Raw genomic sequence first — 27,918 nt, 5'->3', positions numbered from 1 at the left:
TGGTAAACAGGAGCCATTCCCAGGAGGAAAGGGATAGGATTGGTGAAGGTGGGTAAGGACAAGATAATCTTGTAGACCAATGATCTCAGTAAGTTCAAAGCTTTGCAAAACTATTGTACAGCAAATAGAAACAACCCTAACATAGGAGTTGGTAGTTTGTTGGCATTCAGTTCCCACAGGAAATTAAGTTTTGTGTTAACAAATGATGCCGAGATATCCAGATAAGCTCACTGCAGGGTGCTGAGCCATGGGTTATTAATGTAAATTTTAGGGCCAGTGAAGAGAAGGACCAAAAAGAGTGTTTCCACCCTAGCTGGTGTAGCTCAGTGGGTAGAGCATGGCCTGCAGACCAAAGGGTCCTGGGTTTGATTCTGGTCAAGGGCAGGTACCTTGTTACTCGGTTGCAGACTCCTCCCCTCCCTGGGCCCTGGTCAGGGCGCATGCAGAAGGCAACCAGTCGATGTTTCTCTGTCTTTCCCTCTCTCTTCCACTCTCTAAAAATCAATGGAAACATACCTTCAGGTGAGGATTAAAAATAAAAAAAATACTGTGTCCTTTTCTAGATCCAGAGTCTGTAGGAGGCAATTTCAGAAAAAGGGCACTCATCTCCCTTTTCTGTATTACTTTTTCCACGCTATTTACAATGGCAATATGGTTCTCCCCTCAAGTATTAAAATGGAATATGGAATACTTCCTTTATTAGAAATCTTCCTAAATGGGAATTCGTACTGAATATGGTTGATGATAAGTCCTTAAATACTCAATTTTTAAAGGATATATACATATATTAATTCAGAGAAACTTCTATAATTAATGGATTTTTTTTAATATATCTTTTTTATTTATTTTAGAGAGGAATGAGAGGGAGAGAGATGGAAACATCAATGATGAGAGTCATTGATCAGCTGCCTCCTATATGCCCCACACTGAAAATTGAGCCCGCAACCCAAGCATGTCCCCCAACCAGGAATCAAACCATAACCTCCTGGTTCATAGGTCAGTGCTCAACCACTGAGCCACCACAGCCAGGCCAATTAATGTAATTTCTAACAAAGCATCAAAGAACTGCAAAACTTTGGACTTATGGTTTTGGTAGAAGTGGTCACCACAAAATATTTAAGGGCAACAAGTCAGATTTTAAGAGTTCCTGGCTGCTTGTTCCTCTATAGTTTCCAGTGGTAATAACCCACTTTCCAACTTCTGACCTAAAAAGCACCCATTTTAGAATCTGGGAGGATGCATAAGCAAGATCTCTTTATTACATTCATTCGCAGACATTTATTGAGCACCATGTCAGGTACAGAAATGCAGTGGTACACAAGACAGATACAGTCTCGGCTCATGAAATTTATATTCTAGTAATATGGAGACAGAAATAAATAAAACGAGCAAGTTAGTTTTGGATTGTGATAAATGCATGCTAATAACCTAAAGGAATGCAATGGGGTAGGATGGAGGTGGGTAGGGAACAGGCAGCAACTTTAGATAGGGTAATTAGGGTAGGCCTCCAGGGAGCTAAAAATTGAAAGATGAGAAGGAGCCCATATAAATGTCTGAGAGAAGAATGTTCTAAGCAGAGCCAGACAAGTGAAAAGGTAGCAGTGAGTGTTTCTGATCATGGTATGAGATAAGACTAAAGAGGTAGAGGGGATTAGGGCATTCAGGACCCCATGGGCTATGGAAGGAAGTTTGGAGACTTTTAAGGAAAGAGAGGAAATGATCTGATATAAAGTTTTTACATTACTCCCAGCTGCTGTTTGAAGAATAAAGTTTAAGAGGACTAGTGCAGCCCTAGCTGGTTTGGCTCAGTGGATAGGGCGTCGACCTGTGAACTGAAAGGTCCCAGGTTCAATTCCGGTCAAGGGCATCTACCTTGGTTGCGGCCACATCCCCAGTAGGGAGTGTGCAAGAGGCAGCTGATCGATGTTTCTCTCCCATTCATGTTTCTAACTCTCTATCCCTCACCCTTCCTCTCTGTAAAAAATCAATAAAATATATTTAAAAAAAAAAAAAGAGGACTAGTGCAAAAGCAAAAACTGGAGGAAGCCAGGTTGTTTTGACTAAGACAGTGGCCATAGAGATAGAAATGAAGAGATATAGGACATACTAAATTACAACTAGTAGAATTTGCTGATGATTTGAATGTGGGAATGAGGGACAGAGAAGAATCAAAGATAGCTCCTGAGTTTTGGGCTAAGTGATGATTGGATGATAGTGTCAGTTACTGAGGTGAAAGTCTGTGGGGAAGAAAAGATGGAGCAAGGAAAGTCATTTACTCTTTGAGGGACTGAGGAGGACAGGCATGATCCTGAAAGATTTTCAAAAGGAGCCAAGCAGGCAGCTTTTGGAAAACCACAGATCATTTGGTATAATGTTCCCAGGTAAGATTGTGGTATGAGTCATTAAAGAGGTGGCTTGTGCTCCAAGAAGAACAAGCAGGAAATTCCAAGATCTGGATCTCAGAAAAATTGCATTTTCTTCCTCAACGGGGTTATTATGAACTAGACTGGTCCCTCTGGAAAGTATGGTAGATGTCAATTGGGGCCCCTTTGCAACCTTTTCCAAGGGCTCTCATGCTGTCCTTGGGATAAGATGGACAGTATGGACTTGATACAAAGACTTTGGTTGAATTACAACTGGTTGAAGAGTATATCCAGAACGTGTGGTAGAATGTTTACTAGGCATTCCTGAGAGCTTTGTCTTTGGCTAGGTCCTCTTTCAATCTTCTATCTGTGTCTTTTTTTTTTTTAATCTTTATTGTTCAGATTATTACAGATGTCCCTCTTTTTTCTCCCCATAGCTCCCCTCCACCCGGTTCCCACCCCACCCCAGGCCCTCGCCACCCCACTGTCTGCATCCATAGGTACTGCATACATGCATATAAGATCTTTGTCTCATCTCTTCCCGCACCCCCCCATATCGCCTTCCCCCCGAAAATTGTCAGTCCGCTCCATTTCCATGCCCCTGATTCTATTACCAGTTTATTCTGTTTATCAGATTTTTTTATTCATTTGATTTTTAGATTCACTTGTTGATAGATATGTAATTGTTGTCACTTTGTTGTTCATAATTTTTTATCTTTACCTTTTTCTTCTTCTTCCTCTTCTTAAAGAATACCCTTCAACATTTCATATAATACTGGTTTGGTGGTGATGAACTCCTTTAGCTTTTTCTTGTCTGTGAAGCTCTTTTTCTGACCTTCAGTTCAAATAGGTTTTCAATATCTTGCTCTCTTTCTTCTTCTGGCACCCCCATAATATGGATGTTGGTTCGCTTGAAGTTGTCCCAGAGGCTCCTTACACTATCTTCATATTTTTGGATTCTTTTTTCTTTTTGCTCTTCCAGTTGGGTGCTCTTTGCTTCCTTGTATTTCAGATCTTTGACTTGATTCTTGGGATCCTCTACTCTACTGTTAAATCTCTGTATATTATTCTTTATTTCAGTCAGTGTATGCTTAATTTCTGACTGGTCCTTTTCCATTTTTTTGGCATTCTCACTAAGATCCTTGAAGGTCTCACTAAGTTCTTCGGAGGTTTCTAGAAGATTCTTGAGTAACCTATAACTGTAGTCTTGAACTCTATATTCAGTAGTTTGCTTTCTTCCATTTCTTTCATTTGTGACACGTTTCTTTGTCTCTGCATTTTAGCTGCTTCCCTGCGTTTGTTTCTATGTATTGGGTAGCTGCTAAGTCTCCTTGAATTGATAGAGTGGCCTTGTGTAGTAGGTGTCCTATAGGGCCCAGTGGCTCAGCCTCCCCAATCACCTGAGGTGGACACTCGTTAGTGCACCCTTTTGTGGACTGTGTGCACAGTCTTGTTGTAGTTGAGCCTTGATTGCTGTTGGTATCACTGGGAGGAATTGACCTCCAGGCCAATTGGCTGGGAGGACCAGCTGTGTCTACAATGGAAGAGCTGCTGTGCAGGAGACACCCCTGTGGGGCAGGACTTGCTTCAGTGGGGCTTTGGTGCTCACTGAGTCTGCCCCTTGAGTGTGTCACTTATGGATGTGAAGAGTTGTAATCTGGATGGTCTCACACTGACCACTGGGTACACTGGCTCTTGGATCTCCAAGGAGGTGCAAAGTCAGCCACTGCCTGGGGCCACCCAGCAGAAACTAAAGAGAGATCTGCAGATTCCTCCTCTTTGTATGGGGTTTGGAAGTGCCCAGATGAGGCCCAGCTGTGAAGCAAGGCAGGCTGCTGCTGCTGCCGGGCCTTGGGCCTTCTTTTGGAAGCTTTGGGGCTCCCTGACCCAGATGTAGTTTGACAGGTTTTAGACTGAGAAAGGACCAGCCATTCATATGCAAAAGCCTCTGCACACAGCTTTGGTAGGGTTGTAAATTGGATGGGTCGGGGCAAACAGCAATGGCTGCCAGTCAGCCCTGCACCGGGGAGGTCTCAGCTCAGGAACAATGACCGTTGTGAGCACCTCTGTCTGGAAGAAAGCTGCCCCTGCATTTCTGCCCCGATGCCAGACAGTCCAGTTTCTCCCCATATGTGTCTGGGTCCCCCAAAGTCTCGCCCGGCACTGGAGCTCAGAGCTAGCTGTAGCTTGTATCTCCCTCCCGATTAAAAAAGCGGCACACTAGGTGCCAGCCTGTCAGTGCCTCCTTGCCTCCGCACCTCCTACCAGTCTCAATGCACTTTCTTCTTTACCAGTAATTCTCTATATGTAGTACTTCCACTCAGCCAGCTTTCCCGCGGTTCTGGATGATAGTTGTTCTGTATTTTAGTTGTAATTTTGATATGCTTGTGGGAGGCAGCAAGTACAGGTGTTTACCTATGCCACCATCTTGGTTCTCTCTCTTCTATCTGTGTCTTGAATGACAGTACATAGGCATCATATTCGTTTGGTGAGAGGAATATTGAGTTTATCAGATGGCGGATTAAAAATTCATAAAGGTCTTGACAAGCTCCTGTGATAGGTTGAACTAACAAGATGAAGTTTAATAGGAATTAATGTAAGGTCCTTCACGTGAATCCAGATTTACCAACTAGTCAAGTATAGGACAGAAGAGATGTGACTTTGCATGCAATTCTTGGGGGAGGGTCAGACCAAGAAATTTAATCATTCCTAAGCCTGAGGGTACATTGTGTGATAGATCTGCTATGAAAGCTGATGCAGTTTATCCAGTGATGATATTTAGAACTTGGAAAGTGATACTTGAATTCGACTGTGTAATAGAAATTAAGTTTATTTTTCTTATTATGGCATCCAGGAATAAAAATATACCATTAAGATAGCAAAGAGACTCAAACCTACACCATGAGAGTTAGGTTGAAGTAACTGGTAACATAGGGCCAACAAAAGAAAAGACTTGACAGGCACTGTAGCTGTCATGTGGGAGGGGAATTGGAGATTTTCTGATAGTGCCCATGGCAGAGCTAGGGCCAATGGATGGAATTTATAATGAGAAAGATGCCAAGTCTGAGCCATTAAAAATTGGACAGACTGTCTTGTATAGAGGCTGTAGTTCTTGGCAGTGTTTAAGACTAGTTGATGAGGGTGTATAGAAAGAATTTCTCCATCTTAAGACTTTTCAGAGCCCTACCAACCCTGACATTCCATGAGTAAATGCATTCAGCTGTCTCTTCTTGTCACAGCTTCTTGCCTTTTTCTACCTGGTGGCTCCCATGGCAGCTGAAGGAGGATGGCTGATGAGCTGTGTGGGTTTCATGGGAGTCTGGTTTCATGTCAGGACATGTGTGCACCACTGGTCGACAAGATTGTCAAAAGGACCTTCCTTTTCAGTTCAATGGCTGATGGTGTCTCTTATATTGTTGTTGTCTTCCTAGGTGACTTTAGGCCGAGGATTTGGTGTCACATACCAACTGGTATCAAAACTCTGCCCTCTGATGATTTCCCGAAACCACTGTGTTTTGAAGCAGAACACGGAGGGCCAGTGGACAATTATGGACAACAAGGTAACAGGAATCCATAGATGCCTAATGACTTTCATTGGCTTTTTGTTCATTTTTAAATTGCTTTTTTTTTTTTGTACAGGTAATACATGGTATAAAATTTAAAGATACAAAAATATATTATCTCCCCTAACCACCCAGTTGTCTTCCCCAGAGACAACCACTTCTATATGCTACCAGAGATTAGATTATGTCAAAGTAATTTTTAAGGACTTGAAGTTAGTTACTCTGAAAGGAACACCTGAATTTCGGCAGTAGGTTTGCTCCAGAAACTAGACGAAGTTATTGAGGGAATTGGCCCTTTGTCACTTGAAGGGAATCTAGTGAAGATTCTGGAGTGTACCTGTATTCAGGGCATGGGGAGGAGGGCAGAGCTGAGCTTACTACACCCAGCTCCTTCCTCTCCCCACACCTTTCCATCAGAGCAAACTGTCTCCCTCCTTTTTAAACCTGTTTTATGCATTAGTGTTCTGAGGAAGATTTCCTTTGAATAAAGGGTTTTTCTGCTTTAAATTTTTGAAAAGTGTGAATTCTAAGGGAGGTGACGTATGTATAAAGCTCAAAAATTAGAAATACCTAAAATACAGATACATAAGCACTTAGGAATACAGTGAAAGTAAAGACTATGAGGTGAGAGAAATTTTAATGTAGACAGTAAGGATTAAGAAGTATAAAATATCTTTAGACCATTTTACACTCCTCTGGTTAGAAGGATTTTAAAGATAACTGTTAGAAGGAAGCATATTAAAATGGTTCTGAATCCCTAGCTGGTTTGGCTCAGTGAATTAAAGCATCGTCCTATGGACTGAAGGGTCCCAAGTTCGATTCTGGTCAAGGGCATGTATCAGTTGCAGTTCGATTCCTGGGTCTGGTTGGGCACTTGCAGGAGGCAACCAACTGACGTGTCTCTCTCACATCGATGTCTCTCTCTCTCTGTCTCTCCCCCTCCCTTCCACTCTTTAAAAATCAATGGGAAAGAATTCCTGGGTGAGGATTAACAAAAATTAGATGAATTAAATGGTTCTGAAATGAATTCTTACATGTGGAGAGGATTATCCCCACACCATCAAGCAATGCTGGGGACACCAGCTGGATGTCCTACAATTCTGACACTATCTACCTGAGGATGGCATCAGATCCCACAGGTAAAGGGCTCAGCTCTACAAGACCATCTTCCACTTTGGATTCCAATTGAGAGCCCAGCTTCTGATCAGCTAGATATAGATTGGAGGTTCCAAGGACCCCTTCCTTGGACTTCAGATACCAGTTGCAAGTCCAGGTTGTTACTTGTAATTCTGACCAACTGGCTATAAATCAGAAGTTCCGAAGACCTCCTTCCCCTATGGACTCAATTAATTAGCTAGAGCGACTCACAGAAACATTTATTTATATTTACCAGTTTATTATAAAAGGACTAGAGGCCTGGTGCATGAAATTTGTGCATGGGTAGGATCCCTAGGCCTGGCAGGCAATCAGGGCCGATCAGGTCCCTGCCTCCCCACCTCCTCGCCTCCTCCTTCCCTCACTCCCTCAGCGCCCTGCCACCGCCGCTGGTTGCCCACCATGTTCCGTGCCGCCCCCTGATGGTAAGCACACATCATAGCGAGCAATTGAGCTCCCGGTCGAACTCCCGAGGGGACACTTTGCATATTAGCCTTTTATATATACAGATAGGAGGGTTTCCTGTTAAGGTGGTACGTAAGTAGGCACAGTACCTATATCCTTCCACAACCACATCAAAATTACAACTAAACTACAGAACAACCATCATTCAGAACTACCTGAAATCTAGCTGAATGAGAGTCCTACAACTAAAGATAGAAAAAGCCACATCCAACTGTGGGACTGGCTGGTCCCATAACTGTGTGTGGTAGATAAAAATCAGGAGGGGTATCTCAGCCGCAGAAGTCTCCCCTGAGGAGTAAGGGGTCCCACCCCCATACCATGCCCTTAGTTCAGGATTCCAGTACCAGGAAGAGAAGTCCCCACAACTTCTGGCTGTAAAAACCAGCAGGCATTGTGACTAAGTGACTTGGAGGTTGCTGGAGTCCCAGGCAGCTCCGCTTAAAGGGACTGTGCATGAATTTACTCAGACTCACTCGCTCTGAGCTCCAGTGCTGGGGCAGCAGCTTGAAAGGCACCAGGGACATACAGGGAGGAACTGAACTGTCATCAGGGCAAGAGCTAGAAGGGCAGCTTTCTCCCAGACAGAAGTGCTGGCAGAGGCCTTTGTTCCTTTTCTGTGCTCTACCCCAACAGAGCTATAGCTGAGTCTCCATCAGCTCACTGTCACTGCTTCCCGTCTTCCCCATCCTGTGATTCCCTGAGACCCTGCCCCACCACCCAAGCTCTTTCCAATGGCTTTTCTGTACGAATGGCCTGTCTTGGCTCATGCTTATGTTCATAGCTTGACCTCTCCTGGGCACCTCCAAGCCCAGCACAAGTAGCAGCCATCTGAAGATCTCTGTAGCTCATGCTGGTTGGCCCCTGACCTTGGCCTGCACCTCCCAGGAAGCCCCAGAGCCAGCGTACCCAGTGGACAACCTCAGATCACCTCAAAGTACCTCCACAACAGCATACTGAAGGGGTGGACTCAGTGAGCACCAGAGCCCTGCTGAAATAAGTCCTGCTCTGAAGGGTAGGCCTCTGCACAGCTGATCCGTAGTGGTGGTCACAGCCAGTCCTTCCAGTCTATCAGCCTGGAGGTAAATCCCTCTCGTTGATGTGCCAACAGCAATCAAGGCTTAACTACAACAGGAGGATGTACACAGCCCACACGGGTGCACCTGGAGTGCCCAGCTTGTGTGAACAGGGAAGCTGTACCACTGGTTCCTATAGGACACTTATTACATTAGGCCTCTCTACCAAGCCTGGGAGACATAGCACCTCTACCTAATTCATAGAAACAAACACAGGGTGACTGCCAAAATGAGGAAACAAAATTTGTTCCAAGTGAAAAAAACAGAACAGAACTCCAGAAAAAGTACTAAACAAAATGGAGACAAGCAATCTCTTAGATGCAGAGTTCAAAACACTGGTTATAGGGATGCTCAATGAGCTTAGGGGAAGAGTAGAGGAACTTAAAGAGAACTTCAACAACATAAAAAAAGGACATAGAAACCATAAAAAGAGCAGTCATAAGTGAAGGATACAGTATTATAGAGATAGTTGTCTGCTGCTGCTTTCCTTGATTATGTACCACACAGATGAGTTCCATTGATGGGATAGCAGATTTTGAGGGGTTGGGAAGCCACCAGCTGACTGATTTTAATGTTCCTTGAACATTTGGGCTATTTCCCTGTTCCCTGTGACTAAATATACTGTCACAGGGTATATATAAGTGGAACTTTAATAAATAATGCCAAATAATTTTCCAAAATAGTTGTACCAACTTACACTTCTACCCAGACAACTTTTGCTCCACACCCTTGCCAATCAATACCTGGCACATTCAGTATTAATTTTAGCCGCTCTGGTGGGTGTGTAGTGCTAGTCCATCCTGGTTTTAATTTGCATTTCCCTGATCAAGCTCAGAGTGGAAGATATTTGCTACACTGATGAAGGACTTATAATTGGATATTTACAAGACTCCAAATCGTTAAGAAAAAGAAAGATAACCCAGTTTTTTAAATGGACAGGAGCCAGGCACTTAACAAAATATTGTATCCAAATGTTCAACATCCATCAAAAGTTGTTGAGCCTCGCCCTAACCAGTTTGGCTCAGTGAACAGAGCATCGATCGGCCTGCGAAGTGAAGGGTCCCAGGTTCGATTCCGGTCAAGGGCATGTTCCTTGTTTGTGGGCACATCCCCAGTAGGGGGTGTGCAAGAGGCAGCTGATCGATGTTTCTCTCTCATCGATGTTTCTTACTCTCTATCCCTCCCCCTTCCTCTGTAAAAAAAAAAATTGTTCAGCCTCATTCATGATCAGGGTGTGGAGCAAAAGTTGTCTGGGTAGAAGTGTAAGTTGGTACAACTATTTTGGAAAATTATTTGGCATTATTTATTAAAGTTCCACTTATATATACCCTGTGACAGTATATTTAGTCACAGGGAACAGGGAAATAGCCCAAATGTCCATCGACAGCATAATGGAGAAATAAACTATGGAATATTCTTACAATGAAACACTATACTGTAATGAATGTGAATGAACTGCTACTATATCCAACAACACAGATAAATCTTACAGACATAGAATGGAGTGAAAGAAGACAGACACCAAAGAATATATATTATGTAATGGCATTTATTTAATGTCAAAACCAGCAAAATTAATGTGTGATGTTACGCCAGTCTAGTAGTCACCTGATGGGGGTAGGAGGAGACTTAGTGACTAGAGAAGGCAAAAGGAGGATTCTGGGATGCTGATAAATGTGGGTTAGGGTATTTTTGTTTGTTTTTTAACTTTGTGGTAGTTACTCTGAGATGTTCACATTGTGGTTAGTCATCTAGTTGTACATTTCTTATTTGTGCACTTTTATGGTTGTTATGTTTCAGTGAAGCATTAGAAATATTGACGGATACGTACCAATTAGAATTGCTGAAATAAAACAATACCAAGTGCTGGTGAACATGGAATCGAAAGCATTGCATGTGTGAATACAAAATGGTACTGTCACTTTGAAAAATAGTCTGGCAGTTTCCTGCAGCTAAACATACACTTACCAGTGATTCTGTTTCTTGGTATTTACCCTAAATTAATGAAAACTTAATGTTCTCAAAGAAACTTGTGTGTGATGTGTGTGAGTGTTTGTAGTAGCTTTGTTTAATTATCAAAAACGGGGAAAACAACTACGGAATGGATAAACAAACTTGTACACCCATGTCTGGAATACTAGTCAGCAATAAAAAATACCCAACTATTGTTAATGCAACAACATTGGCAAGTCTCAAAGTCATTGTGCTAAGTGAAAGAAGCCAGACTCAAAAAGGATACAAACAGTGTGATTCCATTTATACAACATTCTGGAAAAGGTAGGGCAGAAAACAGATGAGTAGTTGAATAGGAGTTGGGGAGGGGTCGCCTGGAAAGGGGCATTATGACTTGACCCAATTATAGACTATATGTATTTGTATATAAACCTGATGCCTGGTTCTAGCCTCAGACTGTTAACCTAGTCTGAGGGTGAGACTCAGGTATTGCTATTTGTTTCAAATATTTCCAGGTGATTTCACTGAATAGTCAGGGTTGAGAATCACTGAGCTACGTAAATCATCTGGAAAACTCCAAGAGAACATTGCCTTTTGACTTTGGGTTTCACTCTCCAACAACTGACTAAAAACGCTGGGCAGAGGTTGAGTATCAGGTGAAGTGATTATTGTATAGGGGTGTGTGCTATCCCACCTTTTCCCACTGATGGCAAAGAGACATTAGGCAGGCTTTTGTTGTTGTTGTTATCACTTTGCTGCTACTGACATTGTTCAAACTGGTGATTATGAAAACCTACATTAAGAAAGGCTTGGCCCTAGCCGGTTTGGCTCAGTGGATAGAGCGTCGGCCTGCGGACTGAAAGGTCTCAGGTTCGATTCGACCAAGGGCACATGCCCGGGTTGCGGGCTTGGTCCCCTGTGGGGACCATGCAGAGGGAAGCCGATCAATGATTCTCTCTCATCATTGATGTTTCTATCTCTTCCTCCCTCTCCCTTCCTCTTAGATCAATAAAGAAATATATTTATAAAAAAAGGAAGAAAGGCTTGAACAGAGTTATTTTATTTAAACCATTGTATTTGAGATTATATTCTGGGCAGTATTGATTGCTCTTATATAGCCATGGTATTTTCATCCTTTCTGTAGTCACCTTGTGAACAGACCTGAGTCAGGGCTGTGGTCCCAATTATACCACTAGGTGTCACCAGGAAGTGATGAATGGGTAAACATAGAAGGATCTGAGGATAAAATGTGATGGGGAAATATGAGAGCTTATTTTCCAGGCCTAAAGGGCTCTGAAGGAGGCAATTTAATGCCGAGGATCTAGTGGAAGGCTGCAATATGTCTTGAAAGTTTTCCCCAGCTTTTTAGGGACTCCCTGTTCTCTCTAGTTTGGGGCTGCTTCTGTGACCTTCATTCTTTATTTAATCTTATCTTTGCCTTTGAGGTTTTTCTTAAATGTCTATACCTTGACATTAGGTAGCCTTCTGTGTCACACTACTTTTCCTGAAACCTTTTTCCTAAATATAATCTATTTTGATATAAAACTTTTTTAATTTAAATTATTTATTGTTGAAAGTATTACGTATGTCTCCTTTTTCCCCCATTGACCTCTCCCCAGCCACTCCCACCCTCCGGATATAAAGCTTTTAAAATAAATTCTTCTACCTCCATCCCTCTCCTGTGTTATTTTCTCATGTGTTGTCAGCAGAACTCATCAGTCCTCATTCAGAGTTTCTCAGGCTGAATATGAATAGAAAGGTTGGGAGAAATTTAGCCAGATAAGCCAGGTTAGACCCAAGGCAGCGGGTGAAAGCCGGTCTTTCTGTATATATGTATCTATAGCTGTGCTCTGCTTTCTCTCCCTCTTTCTGCTTGAGCCAAATGATATAAAGCCAGAAATAGGGCCTAATACCAGAACAGAGCTGAGATCCGATCTCTATTGCCTTTCATCTTCTGTACCTTGTGGTCAAGCCCCCACCTCTCATATTTGGGTTAAACAGGTAATTGTTGTAGCTAAAAGTAGGTAGCTGTAGTTACCAGCACAAACATAAATCTTAGTACCAATTCAGCTGTGAGCTTCATCTCTGGCCTGTCCCCCAAAGTTAAGTCCTTGATGTGGGTTAAAGTGCCCACTTGTTTCTTTAAACTCTAAATTCTTCATTCCCATTAGGCATCTCTTAGCTAACCCAGCTTCACATAATATCCCATGGCATTTATAGGCTGTGCTTTTATGTGCCCTTGTGTTTTGCTTTCTACTATCAGCTGCTAAACATTCTCATGTCTTCCAATTTTGCACTCCGTATATTTACCTTGCAAGATGCTGAGCATAGAATGGAAGTGATTGTTGATAAATCAAGCCAGATCATAGTAATAGTAGAGAGCACTTATATAATGCTTACCATGTGCCAGACACTTTTCTAAGTATATTACATATGTTATCTCATTAAATCCACACAAACACCATGAGGGAGAGACTATTATTATTTTCTGTTGTATAGATGTGGTAACTGAGGCTTAGAGAGGTTAAGAAACTTGCCCAAGTCCCACAGTTGTTAAGTGATGGAGCCAGATCACAAACTTAGGCATTCTGACTCCAGGGTCCATGCTCTTAACTCTGAACTCTGATTTAGTTATAACCATAAAGCATTTATATGTGAGTCACTGTGCTAAATGTTTTACATGTATTTTCTCATTTATTCCTCACAGGAATCATGTGAGGTAGGTACTATACCAGCCCTATATTACAGACAAAACTGTTGAAGTAAATTGCCAAAGGCCATGCAGCTGATAAGCCCAGTAGGTTAAGAGCCCAAATCTGTCTGAGTCCAGAGCTCCAGCTCTTCACCACTGTGCCCCTGGACCTCTCGTGCTATTAAGTGGGTCAGATCTCACCTGCGGTTTGACCCCAGGACAAGTGTTGGCACTTTTTTTTATTTATGTGTCCTGGAAAGTGCTCTGCTCACTCACCAGTGTGTTCAGGGGGCACATGCAGAGACGGCGCTTGCTGGGCTTTCCTGGTCACGACTTTCCTTTTGAGCTTTATCATTAGATGCCACTTTCTTTACTAATAGCCGATTTTTCAGTCCTGGGTCAATAGGAGCTATTACATTTCCGTTCCTTTCAATGCTACTGCATTTATTTGAGTAATTCATCCACCGGTATTAAGGGGATTCCCGCCTGTTACACAGGCCATTCTCTATGGAGGCATGAATGTGAAATACAGGTAAAAAGCCAGAGTGCTGTGTGAAGAATGCTGTTTCTAAGGACGGTGGTTTATGAACCTTTCTTTTCTATTTGTTCTCAAGGGTTTTCCTTCTGAAAAGGCTGAAGGTTTTGTAGCAGCAGGGGAGACATTCCATTAAGAGGAGGAAAATCGTGAAGCTTATTTTGTCTTTCTTTCCCTTTTCCCAGAGTCTGAATGGCGTTTGGCTGAACAGAGTACGTCTAGAGCCTTTAGAGGTCTATTCTCTCCACACGGGAGACCGCGTTCAGCTTGGGGTGCCTCTGGAAAATAAGGAGAGTGCAGAGTATGAATATGAAGTTACTGAAGAAGACTGGGAGAAGATGTGTCCATATCTTGCCCCAAAGAATGATCAGATATTGGGGAAAAACAAGGGCTTGAGAACTAAAAGGAAATGTAGTTTGGATGAATTAGAGGGTCCTGAAGCTGAAGGCCCCTCACACTTGAAATTCAAAATGAATAAAGTGTCTAGTGAACCTGGTCAGCCACTGAGGTCACGTGGGAAAGGTGAACTGGCCAGTGGACCCTCTGAACATTGGGAACCTCGGGTGACTTCTCTTGAGCCAAGTGAGAACGTCTCGGGGGCTCATGTTTTCTCTGGCCCCACCAAAGTCCTGGCGCTGCATCATCACAAGCGGAAAGCCTCAAACCTGTCAGTATCTCAGAGCCGCTTAGAGTTGTTCAAGGTGACCATGTCTCGGATTCTGAAGCTCAAAACACAGATGCAGGAAAAGCTTAGAGTTGTTCAAGGTGACCATGTCTCGGATTCTGAAGCTCAAAACACAGATGCAGGAAAAGCAAGTAGCTGTTCTGAATGAGAAAAAGCAGACCCAAAAAGGGGACTCAAAGAATATTGTGCAAATGGAGCAGGAACTGCAGGATTTACAGTCGCAGCTTTGTGCAGAGCAGGCCCAGCAGGAGGCCAGAGTGGAGCAGCTAGAGAAGACTTTCGAGGAAGAGCAGCAGTATCTCCAGGTACCACACAGGAGGGAAGGGCAAGAGTGCCTCTCAGGGTGGGCAGGCCTTTGTGAGCCTCTGGATCAGGGACCTAATGCTGAGCGCCAGGGACAGGAGATGGAACGGGAACAGAACCAGAGCTGGGTGCCAAGATGGGGTAAGGTGACTAGCAGAGCCAGCCCCAGGTTGTAACTGATGTCGGGATGTAAAGATGAGGCATTTCAGAACTGAGGTAAATTCAGGGGATTGGATGAAGGTCAAGATGCCACAAAACCACAGTCCGCTCCATTTAAACCAATAGTTGTCCTCATAAGTTTTGGGGGTTTTTTGATCTGTGATCAAAGCCAAGTCAGTCCCAAGGCAGGTATAGGCCAGCTGGTTACTCTGCCCTTGATGTACCTGTTAGCTTGTTAGCTTGTACCGAACCTAGGAAGTGGGAGGCAAAACATGCTTTCTCTCATCCTGAGCAGCCAGCGTGGGAGGAAACAGGTCCACCATGATGCAGTTGTTGGGTTGAGTGATAAGCCACCTTCCACAGTGCCTTTAGCAAGAAGGTCAAATAAAGACTCTCTCAGCTGTGTCAAGATAAGGCCAAATGTGTCATCCCCGAGTCATTTTCTGAGATGACAAGCTGTTGCAAAAGGCTTCTAGGCTAGAGCTGGTCCTTGCTCAAAAATCAGTTCCACAGGTTTATTCCCACCTACTTGCTCAGGTAATGTTAAATGTCAAGAATTCCCCACTGTTGACTAGAACTAAGACAGACCAGTGAGGATTGCTGTGAATATGCTTTTATCTTGTGTTTACTTTGTTCAGGGCAAGGAACAACCAGCAATGTTCTCTTATTTCTGAACAATTTATCAGTTTCATTCTAATCTCTTGTCCCCTGGAACTGGTAGATTAGCTGAGGCCATGGATTAACTACGTCTTTCCAGGGGACACACTGCTATGTGTACCTTTTTGCTTCCCTTTTGCAGCCTGGACTAAGTTCTTGAAATTGACAGAGCGAGGTTTATCTCTACACTAGAGGCCTGGTGCACGAATTCGTGCACGGGTAGGGTTCAGCCGGCCAGTCCCAATTGGGGCCGCCCCGTGGGAAGGAGCTGCAGGAGGTTGGCTGGCCAGCCCCGCCCCCATCGGGGTGGGGGTAGCCAGTAGGAGGGGCTGCAGGTTGACCGGCTGGCCCCACCCCAATCAGGGTGTGGGGGGCCGATTGGGGGCAGGGCTGGCCAGCCAACCTGTGGGAGGTTGGCCAGCTGGCCCCTCCCCCATTGGGCCGGTTGGCTGGCCGCAGTGCACGTCATAGCGACTGGTCATTCCAGTCGCTTAGCTTTTATATATATAGATATGTGCTATATGCCACCATTCCTGCAGCAGAACTCTCTTTAAGGGCTAATGTGTTCAGGAATGAGAGTGACTGTTAATATTTGTGGCTTCTCTGGGCATGCTTGAAGGAATAGCTGTAAAGTCTTTTTCCACACCAAAATGGTAAAGAAAGGCCAAAAGGACTGGTTAAGAAATTTTCTCAAGGTATGAGAAGCTCACATATAAATGGCTCATAGTACCTAGTCATTTATTTATTGGGTTGGATTTCCCTTTGTCACAAGCCCTAGGGATTTTTTCTACCCGACTACTTGTTCAGAAGTTTATTTAACCCTTCCTGCTTCACAGGTTTATTTGTTTTTTAAGCACCCATGTTGCCTGGTACTCTGCTTGGGTTCAAGTGGTTATAAAGATGCTTAATAAATGTGTCATACCTATAAAATATTTAAAACAGTTTTAAGTCAGTATATTTAAATTAGAGAATAATTTCAAGTTGGCATATTAGATGGATAGATAATTCTTTAAGGAGGGAATGGCCCAGAGGTTCTGAGGAATGTGCTGGTCATAGGGTAATGATGATGTGGCACCCTGTCCAGGGGGTGATGGAGGAAATACAGCCTAAGTTCAGGCAAGGGAGGAGGAGCCGTTCAAGGCTGGAAGTGGCAGAGACTCAGTGTGAGAGATGGAGGTGCCCAGAATCAAAGGGAGGAACCCATGAGTGCCGGCCTGGGGATGGTGCTTAGAGAGTTGGCAACTCAGAACCTTTCAGTTAACATCCTTTGGGGAGTCACCACATTTGTGGGAAATTAATCCAGAGTATTTTCTCCAGAACAGCCTGAGTGGTGGCTTACAAGTGACAGTCCTGAGGCGAGCAGTATTTAAGCAGTTAACTCTTCTTAGATTCCTTGCTGCCAACAGCTTGAGTAAAATGGGAAATTTTCCACCTGCTTCCTGCCCCCTGTTGCTTCCAGATGCTCATGCTAGCTGGTCTGCTCTGCTTGTTGCTGGATTTTGTTGCTTGTTTCCCTCTCTGCCGGGAAACCTTCCATTTGGTCTTTGGTTTTGCAGGGTTTGGAGAAAGAGCAAGGAGAAGAGGACCTGAAGCAACAGCTGGCCCAGGCTCTGCAGGAGGTAACTTAGCTCTTGCCATTGTGGGCTGTGGAGTGGGGGCAGCCAGGCTTCGCATGGCCACTGGCTGCCTCTGCTGCTTAGCGCACACCCTGCAGCACCTGCAGTCTAGGTAGAGCAGGTGACAGCTGCTCACACCATCGGGTCGGAGACTGGAGCCTCACAGACATGCCAGACCTCAGCATGGAAACTCATCTTCATCTGAGCAGAGGCTGCTCTGTGAAGACGGAATGGAGCCTGTAGCTCCGTTAGGAGGCTCTGGGGGAAGTGCTGCATCTCCAGGAAGGTGGGGGCAGCAGAGGGGAATCGTGAGCCATGCCTTAGCCACCACCAAGGCCTGCAAGGCCTCCATTCTGTCATGGATCCCAAGCTGAAGCTGTCCAGACCCCATTCGAGAATGTTCCAATTAAGCATTTTAGGTCAGGTTGAGAATGTGCAGTTTAATAGTCAGCAAAACATACTGATTTACTGAAAAGGCAGGGCTCACAGGAGCAAAATTCTCCTAAAAGATAGCTTGTAATTTATTTTATTTAACTTGACTACTTTTCTCATCTGCTTATTTTTATAAATTTTTTTTTGCATCTTTAAAACCTGCTTTGTCTTCTATCCTTTATGTGTTAAAATGAGTAGTTTGATGCAAGTTTAGTCGGGTTAGTGGATGGTTCGTCTCCTTGAGAAAAGTGAGTGATCGCATTAGAGTTTGTTTAGGATAATTGATCCTTACAGCTCTTTTATTGCACACCTACCTCCAACCTTCTTGCAGTGCTAACAGTCACATGCTATTAAAAGCTTGGGAGGTGCCTGCCTTGATTCCTTGAGAGATGCACAAACAGCTTTGGGAAGAACTAGGTGAAAATTCAATTTGTTTGGAATTTTATTTTCTAAGTTTGTTTATTTTCTAGGGTGAGAGGGTAGGCATGCTTCCCATGTAGAGCATTATTAAATTAATATTCATATACTGTTTTGAAATTGACTGGAAAAGAGTAAGGTTCTGCTGCTTGGAAATCCCTGAGGGATCACTGCATACTCCGCACCCACAACTCCTTACCCTCTCCTGAGACAGAGAGGAAAACACTGTCATTCAGCATGAGGTGCCGGGCCAGTCTCCACTCATTAGCCTCAAATGGGATACTTCTAGGTCATGGTTCTGCGCCAGCATGCCTGGGGACATAGCTCTCTCTCAACTGAAACATGTTGGTTCTTCTGAAACTGTTCTTTTTCATTTACCAGATCATTATAACAACTGGATTTACATAAAGTTTACAACTTTTCTGAATGCTTTCTTACCTGTTGTTTTATTACTACTACCAATATGGGAGAGGTACCGGTTTTCCCATTTTGTAGATGAGAGAGTTACAGCACATCTAATTAGTGGTCAAAATGAATGAATACCCAGGCCTTCTGAGGTAACTGCTTTTCTCAGGAGATCACACATTTTAAAGTTTCTTTCTTGAGTAATATCTTTTAGAAATACTTACCTTTACTCCACCTTCTTTTAAAAAAGGCTGTGAGGAACGATTTAAAGTGTAAGCTACAGTTAAGCACAGGGCGTTCAGAAATTAGGTTTCATGGAAGTGGAACCTCTTGGCACTCATCAGGCAGTTAGTCCCCATGAACAAGCTGTTAGCTCTTGGGCACGCCGGGTTCCAGAAAATGCGGGCAGGGTTTAGGCAGGACTGTCTTGTGCGGGAGTCGTGTGTGATATGTAGAGTAAGTAGGGTAAAGGCCTTTTTTATTTCAATGAAAATGAAATCCCCGAATCCCATTTCTCCCTGATTATTTCTTAAAAGCCCACTTCCAGTGCCGGGTAGCCTCAGCGTTACTTATTAGTTCCTGAGCGTTGGTTTTTAGAATCACTTGGGCGGCTTTTATAAAAACGCACATTCTGGGCCCCCAGCAACACCTCAGAATCAGACTCCCTGCAAGGCAGTTCCTCAGTTGATCTGGACGGCCACAGAGGCTGGGCTATTCCCAGAGGGATTAATAGGTTTCATGGCCTCCCTCCCTGTTTGCTCCCTTCCCCCCAAAAAGCAGCGGGTAAGTGTCCTGAAGGAACAAAGACATTAATTTGAAATTGCCAGTCCATTGATCCCTTGAACTAATGCCACTGACCAGGTGGAACCGGGGTGGCGGGGGGGTGGCTAAAAGGAGGGATGCAGTGGAGCTCGTCTTGAGTGTGTATCTGCTATGTTTCTGCAGCATCAGGCTCTAATGGAAGAGCTAAACCGCAGCAAGAAGGACTTTGAAGCAATCATTCAAGCCAAGAACAAAGAATTGGAGCAGACCAAGGTACTAGAAAGAAGATGAAGGTTTAGAATTTGGTTAGTACATGCAACTCAGCATTTTCAACCGTGCAAGGGTTGCTATGGTGAATGGTGAGAGAAGAGAGTATGTGGCTTTTCCCAGCCTCAGGGGAAATAATCTGTAAAATTACTCAGGCCTATAGAAGGTTCTGCCTGTAAGACAACATCTGTTTCCTCTCCTCATTCAGAAGCGAAATGCTACGGATAAGACACACTTGCTGCAGTCTAATCCATTGTCTAGGGTAGATGCTCCCTCAGTGTGTCCCACTGACACAGGCTAAGGGGTGCTGTAGTCAAAGTTAAAAGGAGTTCGTCCTCATGCATTTATGTAATTATTTCCCACATCAAATCAGTAGAACTCGTAAGTTAGGTGTTATTAACTCAAGTGCCCACCGAGGTCAGACTGGTAATGGAAGTGAGTAGTGTCCTGTGAGGACGAGGCGCACGGGAAAGGAGCCTTTGCCCCCACCTCCCCCCTAAGAGCAGCTCTGCTGCAGCCAGTTGTTGCCATCCAGAAATGCGAGCCCAGTGTTGTCAGATCTGAGTTTTCCACACAAGAGGGAAATCCAAATGTTCACATAAAATATCCCAATTTTCAAATATTGGCAACAAGTTCAGTTTTTTGTTTTGTTTTTTAATGGCCAAACTAAACCAATCTGTAGGCTGGATCCAGTCCTCAGGCCACCAGTTTGCAGCCTCTGACCCCGAATTACTGCCTGAGCCCGGCTGCATCTCACAGCTGCCCCTCCTCACAGACAGCCCTGGAGCAGAGCACAGACAGGAGACTCTCGTCACTTGGACTGATAGCCTTATCCTCTGTTAGTCACAGAGTACCTTCTTTCCCAGCCTCCGAGAAACCAACCATCTTTTTAAACCCAGCAATTCATAGTGTTTAGGGAACTTGACTCTAGTTAGAAATGGGCCCAGACCTTCTTCCCTGTCATAAGCAGTCTTGCTTTGATTAGAAGAGAAAATAAAAGATGAAAAATGAGCCTGGCCGGTATAACTCAGTGGTTGAGTGTCAACCTGTGAACCAAAAGGTCACGGTTCGATTCCCCGATTCCCATCAGGGCACACGCCCAGGTTAGGGGCTCCATCCCCAGTACGGGGTGTGCAGGAGGCAGTCGATTGATAATGTTTCTCTCTCGATGTTTCTATCTCCCTCCCCTTCCTCTCTCTGAAATCAGTAAAAAATATATATGTATATTTTTTTAAAAAAAGATGACAAATGAATCAATTATATGCCCTAAATATCACCTCCTCTCTCAGAGGCTCCTGATACTTTCTTTTTGGGGAATGAGGTGCTAACTTAAATAAATGACTGCTTCAAGGGCACACACCTAGGATGCTCCCTAAAAAGATTGTCCACAGCCGGTTGGTTGACATCTTGGGGAAAGCACAGGGAAACTGCACTGCAGGCCTTGCAGGAGTGGCCTGACACCCAGCCTCCAGGAAACATAGAGATCATCCCTATTTTATAGAAGAGGCAGCGATAAAGAGCACAAGGGACCTTATACATAATGCAAACCTCCTGCCTCTGTGGACTGTTCTTTATGTCTTCTGTTTTGTCCAGTGAGTTTTCAGTTTGGGGGGTAATTTTATATTATATCCCCTCTGACCTGCAGTTCACTATGGGATTCTGAATGTCTCCTTCTGGCCTTGGGTGTTGGTGGGGTTAGTATACTGCCTTCAGTTCTTCTCATTTGGTTAATTTAGGGAAGGAGACAGAAACTACAATACAAATACTGAAAAATCGGAGAGAGGAAAGAAAGGAAGACAGTACCCCCTATTAGAAACCAGTTCTGAGAAACAGTACCCCCTGGGAAATGCTTTATTCTCTGTGTTGCTCCGCCAGGATGAATTTTTAATTTAGAATCCTTCTGGATCCTCTTCCAGATGATTAGCCCTGCTCCCTGTCCTGTTTTGCATTCTCGTTGGTCCTCCCGAATGACGGTGGGGTTGGTTGTGTCTTTGCAGGAAGAGAAGGAGAAGGTGCAAGCACAGAAGGAGGAAGTTCTTAGCCACATGAATGACGTGCTGGAGAACGAGCTCCAGTGTATTATCTGTTCAGAATACTTCATTGAGGTAATTATGAGCAGTGGCTCCCGCGCGCCTGCCACTCTCCGACCCTGGGAGCTCAGCGGCACAGGCTGCTGCTGCTGGAGGGAAACATTGGGAAGAGCTTCTTCTGGCAGGAACTTCCTGTAGCTATCTGACTGCAAAGTGATGTCTAGAGGGGGCCACTTCTCATTTATTCTTGTAGTCTTCTTTAACTTTCCTGTCCCTTTTCCTGTTTCATTTGTTCTTGAGTATTTACTTGATATAATCAATATTTTTAGCTGCAAAACAGCCTTTCTCTCTGTTGTTGGGGAGAAAACAGAGCCACATGGCATTAGTTTTTGAAGAATCAGAATAAAGCTGCTCAATAAAGCTACTCCTCACCATGAATGGGCGCCGTACTGAGAGTGGGTGTGCAGCACAGCCTTTAAGCAGGGCGGTCATGTCATTGATGTGTGGGCACTGGGAATTCAGCACATGTGGGACATGTCTCGGGGACTCTGAGGCCTTATGAAAATGGAACAGCTCTCTCCTACGTTACCATTAGTTACCTGTCATATTTTTGCACAGACTCTTATTTTTGCAAATTGTACCATTTGTGACCAGTTCATCTTACGCCACAAGTTTAAATTCGAGTTGTTAAATGACAGTGCTTTTCAGCTTCCTTTACAGAGGAAGTCACATACTGGTCCTGCTTCCTTTTTTCTGGTGGTCTTTATGAGGTTGAGTCTACCAGCCTCCTAAAAACTCTCTCCTGAGCAGACCTGTTTCTTTTGCTCTGGATCCACTTTGACTTCAGGTCATCTATTTCCCCATAATTTCTAGTCATTTGATTTGGGTTTACAGACTCTACCAGAAGAACACAGGAAAGGGGGCTTGGAACAGGGGATGGGTTAGCCAACCTGGGGCTTCTGCACAGACAAACCAGACGGACATCATGGCCTGTGTTTTGTGTACTGCACATTGCCTGACCTTTTCTACTGGTCACCTCTTAAAGTCAGTGTTGGAAAGAGGCTTCTTTTTAATCAGGCAGGTTTTTAGTGCTGTTTATAAGAATGTACCTCCTATAGTAAACAGATTGTCTCCTACTTGGCTTTCGGGCCAACTTGGCATTTGAAACGTACATTATTTCTGTGTCATTTTCCACTGCCATCCTAAAAGCAGGATGAAGACTTTTGAGCCTCAGAAAAGTTGTGTCTTAGGGAACGTACATAAACAGGAGCAATGAGGATAATGCTTTATATTCTTGGGAATAAAAAGCACGGCGGAAATGGGACCACTGGTCTCAGCGAAACCCCTCAAATGACAGGGCCCCTCTGCTTCCTCCCTCTTCACAGGCTCATTCACTCAGGGTCAGGCACTGGCAGGGAGCCCATTACAGTTTTCCCATTTTCCCCTTTTTCTTCAGCCTTTTTTAGTTGCCTATACATGTATTTTACTTTTTTGGTTTCTTTTGAATAGAGAGGACTCCTCCTACCATCCTATATGCTGAATTTTCTGTATGTACTCCCCTTTCTATATTAAAATTGAGGTTCTAATTCCGCATTAGCAAGACACACATTTGTTTTCCATAAGAGAATTAGTGATGTGCTTGTACCAAACATTCACACGCTTACTAGTCCTTCCTGTGTCCAATGACGTTTGTTTGCAAGGTAGCTAACCCATGTTGGCAGTGGCCTAAGTTGGTGGAATAAGACAGACAAATCAGCCTCCTGGGGCCTGAGTCTATGAATTTAACTTTGAGAAAGAAAATAAATCATCTAACTTGAAGCTTAAAATTTCCCATCCTCTGCCCAGCCGGGGTTGCTCAGTGGTTGAGGTCGACCCATGCTCCAAGAGGTCACTGATTCAATGCCCTGTCGGGGCACATGCCCTGGTTGTGGGCTCAATTCCCAATAGAAGGCAGCCTATCGATGTTGGTGTCTCTCTCTCTCCCTCTCCCTTCCTTCCTCTATAAAATCAATAAAAACATTTTTTAAAAATTTTCCAGCCCCCCAAATGGTTCTGGTACCTTTTGTAAGCTCTCTAGAAAAGATTGTGATTGAAAATCCACTTGGTCTTGCTTAGCTTTGAGATCACACCCACCCTGGGAAAGTAAACCTGACAGTTCTGATGTGTGTGTTCACATTCCCATTGCAGGCTGTCACCTTGAACTGTGCCCACAGTTTCTGCTCCTATTGTATCAATGAATGGATGAAGAGGAAGGTAGAATGTCCCATTTGTCGGAAGGACATCAAGTCCAAAACCCCCTCCCTGGTTCTGGACAATTGCATTAGTAAAATGGTAGATAATCTGAGTTCGGAAGTAAAAGAACGACGAACTGACTTAATTAAGAGACGAAAAGGTGAGTGATTATGTACAAGAAGGTGAGTGCCCTCAATGAAGGACTTACAACTGGTTGGGGAAGAGAGTCAGATGAAGATGTGGGAGAAAAGTAAAAGGAGTTAAAGATAATGTGTGAGAGAGTTGAAGTAGCATTAACTCCCTTACTTGAGCAGCGGGAAAGGGGGAGGCTTAGTGTATGTGCCTTGGTTATAGGGGTAAAAGATGTGATTAGAAACACATGGTCAGTCAGTTTGCTGTTTTGATCACTAGATGGTGCTGTTGTTCAAGACAGTTTAGTTCTGTCCAGGTGTAAACCCTTGGTGGGTATACAGTCAATTATAAATTGGATGTGTACAAGTCAGAGATTCACAACTTGAATGCCTGAAGAAAACACATATACAGGTTCTCTCTGTGATAGTCACAGTTTAATTACACAAATTGGGCATATTGTTAAACCAGAGGCAGATAAGTTTAATCCTGCCATGTTATTGGGGGTGCTAATATGTTTACCAACAAGTCTCCCAGTTGGAGGGAATTTGGATAAAGGGAGTGGGGAAGTGGTGGGTGAATTTCCCTAACGAACCATGCTTCCATCGTGAACTCCTCTTATTTAACAATTGACCTCATCACCCCTGCTGCCTGCTCTGTGAGGGTTGCAGAGCTGCTCTGCTTAAGACTTGAACGGCCTTTGGCGAAAGGACATGTCCCAGGGCAGAGTACAAGGGACTTAATGGATGAGAAGGTTGGTTATTGTGCCGTGGTGAGTGCACAGAAGCGGGGCGGACTTGATTATCACTGAGTCCCTTTAATAATCAGTGTAGCACTGCCTTGTGAGAAAGCTGCAGAGCCAAAGTGCTGTGATAGCAATCGGCCGCACATAAAGGCCTATCAGAGAAGAGCCAGAAGCTTGCTGCCATTCCAGGTGCTTCCCACCACCTGGCCATGGTAATCCCTATTCACATGTGCCTTTGGATGTACCTTCCCCTAAGATCAGAGAAGCTGAAGGCTTAAAAGCCACACAGCTAGCAATAGGGTCTTCGTCCACTGCTTCCTTTCTCCCAGCCCTCCAGCAGGTAGCAGCCACTTTGAGTAGGGCCAGGAATCTGATGCTGATTTTCGAGCAGCTGTGGCATGAGACGCCCTCAGGTGGTCAGCTACAGCAGAGGCAGTCACAGGGCTGGGGTGCTGAACAGGAGTGTTGTTGAGCCTGTTACACTCAGGGAAGATATTCTGACCTGCGCCCCGTTTTAAGCCCCCAGAAACTGTTTTTTACCTCCCAGGAGCCATTGATTCTGGCAGAATCCCATTGTTCCTCCTCTGCACCTCCCTCCTTCCATAGCAGGCACAGGAACACTGTACTACGGGCCAGGATGCAATGGTCCCTGAGGCACTGTCTCAGCCGCTGCACTCACCATCTGTGGGGGAGGTGGAGAGGGACACAGGTAGCAGGGCACTAGAAACTGCGAGAAGAGGCACTCACGTCGGCCTGGGCAGGCAGAGTGTGGGCGAAGCTTCACGGAAGAAGTGCCTTTTGAATGAGTTAAAGGTCCCCTAAGGGGCAGCTTTCCAAGCAGAGGACTCAGCACAAGCAGAGCACAGAGGTTTGAGAAGCAGTGGCTTGTTCCTAGCAGTGCCCCTCATGTCCACACCAGGTAGAATGTCTTCATGGTGCCGAGCAGCGGGTCTCCTGGGGCATTGCGAGTGCCTTCTGTTCGCTTTCCTCTTTCCTTTCGGCGGGAGCAGTGACCTGGGCACCCCGCGCTGACCAGGCTCAGCCTTTGAGCTGAAGTGTGCTGGGCCTGTCGGGGCATGGGAGACACCCAATACTTTCTTCATCCAGCCCATTGACTAGGTTTCCTCTCGAACGTTCAGACTCGGTAGATGGCTTCATGCAGCACTGGAAAGGGAGAGAATACCCAACTCCCTTTTCTCTCCAAGGCTAAAGAGGGTATCTCTGCCTTTCTGGTAACACGTGGAGCTGCACCGAAAGCCGATCGGCCTCCCAGCCATGCGGGTTTCTGCAGTTATCACAGTGAGCGCAGCTTTGAGGTTTCCTCTAGAGACAGGCAGTTCTGAGGCCTGGTTAGGGAAACGCGCCAGAGCATCCGCAGCTCCACTGGTCTGCGGTGTGGGACTGAGCGAAAGTCTCATTTCAAATACCAGCCTTCCTAGCCAACAGAAAGCTGGTGTAATCCCCAGTGCATGGGAATTTTAAAAAGGACCAAACTTAGGCTCTGGGAGCTAGGGTTGGCAAGCCTGTCGTTGTCGGAGTGCTGACACTGGTGGGGCTCTTTTCCTCCTGCAGGGGTTGCTCTCAGCACAAGTTCAGAGAGGGAGACCCGCTTCTCTGGCCATATGGGGCTCATCCCACCTAGGCCTCCCTGGCTGTTGAAGTGTCCCATGGGAGGCGCAGTGCCTCTTGACTGACAAGCCATTGGTCCCTTGTAAACTCTAGGTGGCCAGATTATAGAGGAGAGAAGGAGAATGCTAGGGTGAAGAAAGGGTGCTCTGGGGCTGAGGCAGATCAGGAGCATCAGTAAGTGCTAGCGCATGAGTAATTGTAACTCACCAGGATGCTGACGGGAGGTTTGCCTGCAGGGAAGACGTTTACCCCCTATGGAGGCTCCCCTGTTATTCTGTCCCCCTTCGATGTTTGTTGCTTGACAAGAGTGTTAACATTCCCACTTTAGCTTTCCCCAGCAGTTTCTCTGGGTTGGGCTCAGAAAAGAAGAAAGCAAATTTTCTAGAAAGAAACCCTGTTGGTCCTTTAGGACAGTGATTTCCAGTCCAGGGGCTTTTTCAAACCACATTCCCCAGCTCCCTTGATACTGTAAGGCTAGTGAGAGCGCCATGGCCTTCAGGTGTGCTGAGGTGGGGAGAGAGGTTCATGAACCACAGCTTTCCGGAATCCAGAGGTTGAGGGTCTCTAGGAAGATCAGCCCAGGTCAGTCCTGGCCCGCTTCCTGTAGCTAGCTGAGGGTGGTCCTGGCACGGGACGCAAGAAACTGGCAGTCTCTGAAGAGAGTGCCTGCCTGCCCGCCTGGAAGGCTGTCCCTGATATTGCCATCGCCCTTTGCTGAGAGAGAGCCCAGTGAAGGCCTGTGTGGGGAATGGCAGAGTAATAGTGTCTGGCAAGTTGACTTCATCCAGAGAGAATACTTGTTGGCAAGGACTTTTAATCCACCCAGTCCTGCTCCTAGGGCAGTGATGGCGAACCTTTTGAGCTCGGCGTGTCAGCATTTTGAAAAACCCTAACTTAACTCTGGTGCCGTGTCACATATAGAAATTGTTTGATATTTGCAACCATAGTAAAACAAAGATTTATATTTTTGATATTTATTTTATATATTTAAATGCCATTTAACAAAGAAAAATCAACCAAAAAAATGAGTTCACGTGTCACCTCTGACACGCGTGTCATAGGTTCGCCATCACTGGTCTAAGGGACAGTACCTCTCAGCAAGGGTAGCATGGGGTGCATGCATCCAAATAGTGTATAACACTGGACTCTAAAAATTTATCTTTTACAAAATTATCATGGGATAGAAAATTGGCAGGCTTATTTCTAGAAGTTTTTTTTCTTTATAGTCCAAAACCACCCTCCATTTTTTGCCCTCCTTTTATATATATTTTTCTAAATTGAGGTTTTTTTTTTTTCTTCTCCGGAGATACATTTTTTTTGATTTTTAGAGAGAGAGGAACAGGGAGGGGTTGTTGAGAGGGAGAAGGCGAAGAGAGAGAGAGAGAGAGAGAGAGAGAGAGAGAGAGGAACATTGATCGGTTGCTTCTGTATGTGCCCTGACGGGGATTGAACCCACAACTAGGTCTGTGCCCTGATCAGAATCAAACCCGAAACCTTTTGGTATACAGGACGATGCTCCATCAAACTGAGCCACCCAGCCAGGGCTTTCTTCTTTTTCTTTTTTTTATTGTTGACACTAATCCAGATGTCCCCACATATTCCCCTCAGCCCCCCTCTACCCAGCCCCCGCACCCCCTTCCCTCTGGCCATA

General features: G+C 44.8%; 1 protein-coding gene across 7 annotated transcripts in view; it reads left to right on the top strand.

Moving 5' to 3' along the window:
* RNF8 (ring finger protein 8) overlaps positions 1-27,918 on the top strand; it is a 39,066-nt gene that overhangs the window by 4,144 nt on the left and 7,004 nt on the right. For 3 of the 7 annotated variants that reach the window (XM_023745666.1, XM_006104390.3, XM_023745665.1), the window contains exons 2-8: positions 5,795-5,923; positions 13,985-14,500; positions 14,565-14,789; positions 17,160-17,222; positions 19,419-19,508; positions 21,500-21,607; positions 23,720-23,924. In XM_023745666.1, the coding sequence (XP_023601434.1) occupies positions 5,795-5,923; positions 13,985-14,500; positions 14,565-14,789; positions 17,160-17,222; positions 19,419-19,508; positions 21,500-21,607; positions 23,720-23,924 (1,336 nt within the window). Of the gene's footprint in view, positions 1-5,794; positions 5,924-13,984; positions 14,501-14,555; positions 14,790-17,159; positions 17,223-19,418; positions 19,509-21,499; positions 21,608-23,719; positions 23,925-27,918 lie in introns of all 7 variants that reach the window. The other 4 variants (XR_002826630.1, XM_023745667.1, XM_023745663.1 and 1 more) reach the window with 3 other exon arrangements.

The sequence above is a fragment of the Myotis lucifugus genome, unplaced genomic scaffold (genome assembly GCF_000147115.1).
Source record: "Myotis lucifugus unplaced genomic scaffold, Myoluc2.0 scaffold_564, whole genome shotgun sequence".
Classification (NCBI taxonomy): Eukaryota; Metazoa; Chordata; class Mammalia; order Chiroptera; family Vespertilionidae; genus Myotis; species Myotis lucifugus.
This window is presented reverse-complemented; position numbering and strand designations above follow the sequence as displayed.